General features: G+C 56.9%; 2 protein-coding genes across 2 annotated transcripts in view; one reads left to right on the top strand and one right to left on the bottom strand.

The window, feature by feature from the left end:
- The window catches only part of NECAB3 (N-terminal EF-hand calcium binding protein 3), a gene marked incomplete at its 5' end in the record, with an annotated part of 15,281 nt that extends 8,349 nt beyond the window's left edge, over window positions 1–6,932 (bottom strand). Inside the window, 5 exons of the mRNA XM_005879858.2 lie at window positions 1,985–2,082; window positions 2,275–2,300; window positions 3,490–3,598; window positions 5,079–5,103; window positions 6,918–6,932. Of these exons, the coding sequence (XP_005879920.1) occupies window positions 1,985–2,082; window positions 2,275–2,300; window positions 3,490–3,598; window positions 5,079–5,103; window positions 6,918–6,932 (273 nt within the window). The remainder of the gene's footprint in view (window positions 1–1,984; window positions 2,083–2,274; window positions 2,301–3,489; window positions 3,599–5,078; window positions 5,104–6,917) is intronic.
- On the top strand, window positions 11–882 carry ACTL10 (actin-like 10). Its single transcript, XM_005879799.2, has one exon. The coding sequence runs from the start codon at window positions 31–33 to the stop codon at window positions 766–768; it is 738 nt and encodes a 245-aa protein (XP_005879861.1). The 5' UTR covers window positions 11–30; the 3' UTR covers window positions 769–882.
- Window positions 6,933–6,937: the final 5 nt, after the last annotated feature.

Genomic DNA, 6,937 nt, shown 5'->3' with positions numbered 1-6,937 from the left:
TGCCAGGACCTGGCAGTGCCCGCGTGCCACATGGCCAGCACTGCGCTGCTGGCTGTCTGCTCCACCGGCGCATTCAGCGGGCTGGCTGTGGAGGCAGGAGCGGGGGTGTGCCACGCCACGCCCATCTACGCGGGCCACTCGTGGCACGAGGCCACCTTCCGGCTGGAGGTGGCGGGCACCACCCTCTCTCGCTACCTGCGGGACCTGCTGGTGGCAGCATGCCCTGATCGACTGCTGCAGACCCTACCCCGAAAGGCCATCACACAGCTCAAGAAGCGCTGCTGCTACGTTTCGCTGGACTTTGAGGGTGACCTCCATAACCCTGCCCGCCACCATCCAGCCAGTGTCTGCTTAGGCAATGGATGCTCTGTCTACCTCAGCAGCGAGCGCTTCCGCTGCCCTGAACCCATCTTTCAGCCGGCTCTGCTGGGCCACATGGAGCCAGGACTGTCTACACTGGCCTTCTGGGCACTGCGGAAGGTGCCTGAAACACTGCGGAAGAGGCTGGCTGACACTGTGGTGCTGGCCGGTGGCTCCACACTTTTCCCTGGTTTCACTGAGCGCCTGGAGATGGAGCTACTAGCGCAGTGCCAGAAGCATGGCTATGGGGCACTGCAGCCACACCTGGTGGTCAAGCCTGGGCGAGGAACAGCCGTGTGGACCGGTGGCTCCATGGTGGCTTCACTGGACAACTTCCAACGCCAATGGATGACCCGGGCCATGTACCACGAGTGTGGCTCCAGGCTGGTGCACGAAGTCTTCAACTGAGTCATGTTGGACTGGAAGGGGTGGTGCCACCAGCGGGCTGCAGAGGCACAGGCTTAGCGGGCTAAGCTGAAGCTCTATCAAAGGCATCGAGTGCCAGATAAAAGTATCAGGTGACTGGAGCTCGCAGAGTCATTGTGTGGTGATGGGTCACCCCCTCTCTGTTTCTGGGCCAGGAGGAGGTGGTCTGGGGCCCTCACTATAACTTGCAGTTTGAATTCCCCTAACTACTCCAGCTGCCCACGACCAGGGCCCTGTTTCTATGGCAATAAGGAAGCTGATGCCCACACAACTGTTCAGGCCACAGATACAGAAGTTGCCACAATACGCCAACCCCAAATGGTACAGTACCATTTGGGTTCCCATCCCATGCCAGACCCCAAAGGGTGACTGACCCTTTGAAAAGCTACTAAATCCCATGTGAAAGCAACCGGAGGGGAAGCACTGCCCTCAGCCGATCATCCACTGGCTGAGGGTGTCGGTTTCCCCTTCCATAGAAAATCAGGCACAAAAAAAGCCAGGCTTGCTCACTGCTCCCTCCTTGCCCCCTTATTAAAAGCTATGGGACAAAGGGAAGCGTAGACATCTCTTAAAAGGAACACACAAAGGCATGGGCGGTGTGGGTTTTTTGAAGTCACCAAAGGCCTGGAGCCCTGGCTGTGAGCACTGTTTACGCTTGCGCACACACGTCCACACGTGCACACAAACGTGGGTGAACACGTGCTGAATCCTCCCTAACGTCCTCAGGCCGGGCTCCACCCCCACCAGGCTCTGCACACCAGCATGGGCCTGTGGACACATGCGCAAGCACACCGCACCCCCAACCCATCCCTACTGAGGCCTAGGCTTAATTCCCTCCAATAGTCAGGTCTGGCCAATAATAAAAACCAGTAGTAGCAGCAGCTCCAGGTATTAAGCACATACTATGTGCCAGGCAGAGTTCTGAGTGCTGGGGATGGAGACGACAGACAGAAATCCCTGCCTTCATTCTCATTTACTTGACAAGCGTAGGGAGGCAGGCCCTATTTTTATCCCCAGCTTACAGATGAGGGAACTGAGGCCCAGAGAGGGAAAGGTACACAAACAGAAAGTGGGAGAGCCAGGACTTGAACCCAGCCCTCTAGCTCAGTAGCCTGAGACAGTGGAGGCTCCCACAGCACAGTAGACCCCCTGAACTCATTTGGGGCCCTACACCCATCATAACAGCTCTCTCACTCACCAACTTGGTGGTGTCCATGGCAGTGAGCACTGCACGGTTCAGGGACTCCAGCGCAGCCAGCACAGGCCTGTAGACACCCAGGTGTTCTGAGAAGTAGTCTGTGGGCAGAGAGGGTGTTCGAAGGTTCCCGCCCTGCCCCCATCTACCCAACAGAGAATTCCTCAACAGCCAACCAGGCCTCATATGCTGAACCCAGCCCACCCTACTCATCAGGAGACCAGCAACAGCCCCCCATCACAACCAAGTGTCCAGAGGTCCCGGGAGACAAGAGCTCCAGTGGGCTTACTCACCACACAGCTTCTCCGTTTCCAAATTGCTGTGGAGAAAAGAGAAGGTGCCCTTCAGACCCTCACATCTGAGCCTGGTGAACTGGGACTTTGAACCCAACATTTCTCCCTCTCCCAACCCAGCTCAGCCTGACAAGGAGGCAACTCCTGACCACCCCAGGTTTGGTGGTGGGAGGGAGCAAGGATACTACTGCCCCATAAAACACTCTCTGAGGGCAGAAACTCAGACCCACTCTTGGCCTCCAAGGGAATTTCAGGCCAAGAGAGACAGATGTGGACAGAGGCCAGAGAGGAGTGGTCAGAGCTGGGAAGGGGAAGCCAAGGCTGGGAAAATACAGAGAAGGCATGGGGTGTTACTTGGTAGGTCAGGGAGGGCTTCCTATAGGAGGGGCTGCCTATGTCAGGCCTTGAAGGACAAGGAATTTGACTGGAGTGTCTGGTGGTGAGGTGCAGGGGGGTGCAGACAAGGGGTCCAGCCCAATCCTCAGAATGTATTCTTTCTTTTTGTTGCTGTTAATCCTCACCTGAAGATATTTTTTCAATTGATTTAGAGAGAATAGAAGGGAGGGGAAGAGACACAGAGAGAGAAACATCAACGTGAGAGAGACACATCTATTGGTTGCCTCCCATAGGTGCCCCGACAGGGCCGGGGATCGAGACTGTAACCTAGGTACATGCCCTTGACCGGAATCGAACTTGTGACCCTTCAGTCCACAGGCCAATGTTCTAACCACTGAGTGAAACCAGCTAGGGCACTCAGAATTTATTCTAAGGAGATGAGGGGAGAAGGGAAGTGAGAGGGAGGGACAGCTGTGTACGTGTCGTAGCCATGTGAGGCAGCACAGGGAGGAAGGCATGCAAACTCGTGCTAAGGCTTGTAGATGTGGGAGCACACGTGGGGTGGTATGTGCGTGTTCATGTACCTGCATCCATGGGTGGGAGCAGGCGGGCCCCAGCTGTCCCTAGGCATCCTCTGGTTCCTGCAGGAAGCAGGAATGGGGAGGGGGCACCTGTGGGCTGAACCACGGATGGTGACTCAGGTCTGGCTATTTTAAGGTCCTAGTTGGAGTGTGGTGGGCAAGGCTGAAGCTAGGGAGGCAGTGAGTGGGTGGGTGAAACTTGGCACTGAGCCCGGACACCCCTCCCCTATATCCCCTCTCCTTCTGTCCTCCGTAAGGCACCATCTACCCACGGCTCTTCCATCTCCCCTGTACTCACTCAGTGGACTGCCCATCAATGCCGCTGAACAGCTCCCGAAGCTCCCCAGGGCTGAGAACCCCGTCAGCAAAGTAATTCCGGAACTCCTCAAATGAGAGCTTCCCATCATCTGGGGGTGGACAGGGAACAGAGTCCATATCCCTGACCCCTGGCTGACCCCTGCCACCAGGTCCAGGCCCCCAAAGGCCTCACAGCATATCACACCCACCCAGCCAGGTGGAATGCGATTCTGAGCTTGGTGGGGGCCCTGGCTGTTGGGGACAAAAGGGCAGGAGCCACTAGAGAGGCCCACTTAAGGCAACAGAGACCACTTTGCATGTACCCAAGCGGGTACACACATGGCACTGGGAAGGGACTCAATAAATGTTTGCCAAATGAAGAAACAAATGAACAGCCTGGGACACGGCCTGATCATGGCAGGGCCGAGATGTCACTTGGAGGACGTGGGGGGCTGAGTCTGCCTCACATGCTGGCCAGCCTGGCCCCAGGATGACGACAGCCTTTGTACTGTGAACCCAGGCCCTTCACAGAGAAGCCACAGGGAGGCTGATGAGAGCTTCTCAAGGGTTGGGGCCCCTGTAAGAAGCAGCAGACTGGCTCCAGAGTGAATAACCTCCCTGTCACCGGGGCATGTAGAAAGGCTGAGAGCACTCGAGTGGGTGGCCAGAGACACTGGGGAGCTGGCCTGCAAGGTCTCTAAGCAGGGGGATCGGACAGAATGCTCTGATCCAAATGAGACTATGCGTCCTGACCAATGGATTGGGACAAATGGTCTCTACCAATTTGAAGAGACCTAAAGGGCCAAAGGGTAGGGACACGACCCTATTTCAAGAGGGTCTGAAGAGCCCGATGGAGGTGAGGTCAAGGCTGGCTGGCTGCCTCAGCTCAGATCCTCGCCTGGCCAATCAGGGTACAGTGGGCTGTTCTGGGTCACCTGTGGGCAATAACCTGCCTGCAGGGTCCCCTGCTTTACTTTCAAGGTTTTCCTAGACCTGCGTCTGCGACCGCCCAGGACCCGGGACAGGAGGAGCTGATTCCCTGGAGCCAGCTCTATCATGCCCAGGCCCTCCCTGGATCCAGATAGTGGGTCATACGGAACGTTACTGAACCCGCTAAAAATCTAAGAGTAAAACTCCCCACTGGGCCTCATCCCCATTAGCCCACATTTCCCAGCCTCTCACACAGGGAGCCTGGGACCAAGCACCATGTAGACCTGGGTTAAAGGATGTGTGACCTCAGGCGACCTGCTTTTACCTCTCTGGGCCCCTGTTCCTTTGTTTGTGAAATGGGGTAGAAATCACAGTCATATACAGGAAGGTACAGGTACCTACCTCTGTGCCAGGGCACTGCATGAAAGCCTCTACTTTCAGCCTCTGGCTAAACTACATTCCCTCCACTCTCCATCCTGCCAAACTTGGCTCAAAATAGCACTTCCTCCAGGAAGGATGCCTTGATTGATTCTCTTGCTTTGGGTCCCCCCAAATTTTTCTCCATTCTAGATTGTGCCCTCAAACCCCCAATCCTCCCAAGCCTCCATGATGTCCCCCACTGTTCCTCCCACTGTGGGGCCCAGGGAAAGCCACACTCACCATTCTTGTCTGCTCTGCGGAAAACCTAGAGGACAAAGAGGCATGGATGGGAGCTGTGAGTGGAGTCTGGGAGGTAAGAGGCCCCTGCCCAACTTGACAGAGCCTCAGCTGGCCAACCCGCCCCCCTGCCTAGCCTTTCCTCCTGCCCAGCCTGGTCCCAACTGCCTGCCCAGCTCAGCCCTACAGGAGCTTTTCCAATGAGGGGGGCAGAGGAAGAGCACACAGCAGGTCCAACTGCTTGCTCACTTTTCCTGCAGGGCTTGGCTTCATGGGGGGTGCTCCAGGCCAGCTCCTTGTACCCCCACCTCCCACACTGAGTATATCCTGATTTCTATCTGATGCATCAGCCCTTGGCAGAGTCCCAGCTTGAGGAAGGTAGGGAAATGGGCCAAGATGCGGCCTGAGAATCCTGGGCACCTGTCCCAGACTGAACCCCCAAATCTACTGTGGGCCACGGTCCATCCCAGACTCTGCCCACTCTCGGCTATTTCCTTGTGTGCTTGTCCTTCCTTTGCCGGTGTCTCAGTTTTAGCCCTAAGACCTGACAGAGCAGGCTGGGGTTAACCTTCCAGGACTGGGGCTTCCTATGAGGCCGACTCAGTGTGTGTGTGAGAGAAGCAGAGATGAAGGGCAACAGAGGCAGGTAAACAGAAAGGCACAGAGTCAAGACATGGTGCTGCCTCTCCCAGGGACCAGAGACTCCAGGTCACCTAAAGCGGCCCAGCAAAGGGGACCAGCAGCCTGGCAAGGAGGGGCAGGCCAAAGCCTGGACAGAGAGCCCCTAGCAGCTCCAAGTTCTCAGTGCCTCTCCCCTCTGGCTGTTTTCTCGGTACAGGTGAGGCTCAGGAATAAATCTAACTACTAGCCGGAAGCCTGACTCAGAGGTCTGCCACTGGCTTGAGGTCACAGCAGCCCAGCATAGCCTGGTTGGGGCAGATGGGGAGACTGGGGGGAGGGGGTATAAGAGTGATAAGCTGGGAATGAGGACACCTGGGGCCACACCCTAGCATGCCCCTGTCTCCATGTGTGATCTTGGACATACCCCTAACCCCTCAGGCCTTATTTTTTCCATCTAGGAAATGGGAGGGGAGGGTCCCTTCCAGCCAAGAGGGCTGTGGTCAAGATGCTGAGTCACTGGGGGCAGTGGGGAAGGGACAGGAGGACAGCCTTTCCCACAGGCAAGGGCCTCTGGGAGTAGGAGCATGAAGAGGACCAGGTGGGACTGAGCACTGGGGTGAAAGGTGGGGGAAGGGGCTCAGGGCAGTGACTAAGGCCAGGCTATTCCACGCTGGTGCCTGTGGGGCCTGCAGACCACCTGCCACCTACAAGAGGAGTGTACAGACCACAGAGGATGACTTTGGGCAACACTGACCAACTGTGGGACCCCACGGCCTCTGAGTCAGGTCTAAGGGGCTCTGGGGTCAGCACTGGGTCTTATTCTTCCAGGCCCCTCGCTGGATCAGCCCATCCAGGGGCTGCCATAAAGGGGTGGTGCAACTGCTCCGGTGACCAAGTGTTGGGAGTCTCTACCCCACCAGACACATAGATGGGGTGGGTGGGGTGGGGGGTGGGGGGCAGTGTCACTGAACCAGAGACAAGGAGGTGAGAAAAAATGAGACCGAGAACAGGAAACAAAGGCAATGAGATAAAGAAGGGAGACATAGAAACAGACAGCAGGATCAGAGAGAGAGACAGAAGCCCAGGGACGGAGGCAGGGCCCCAAACAGACCTGGAGGGGAGACACCGACAGAGGCAGGGGCAAGGAGAGAGAGACCTGGAGAGACACTGCCAACCCCCGGGGCCAGGAGAGCCGACGCCCCCTGCCCCCTCCCGACTCACATCCTGGAAGAGCGCGTGTC

This window comes from Myotis brandtii, unplaced genomic scaffold (assembly GCF_000412655.1).
Source record: "Myotis brandtii unplaced genomic scaffold, ASM41265v1 scaffold61, whole genome shotgun sequence".
NCBI lineage: Eukaryota > Metazoa > Chordata > Mammalia > Chiroptera > Vespertilionidae > Myotis > Myotis brandtii.
The sequence above is the reverse complement of the archived record's forward strand: the minus strand, read 5'-3'. Positions and strand labels throughout refer to the sequence as shown.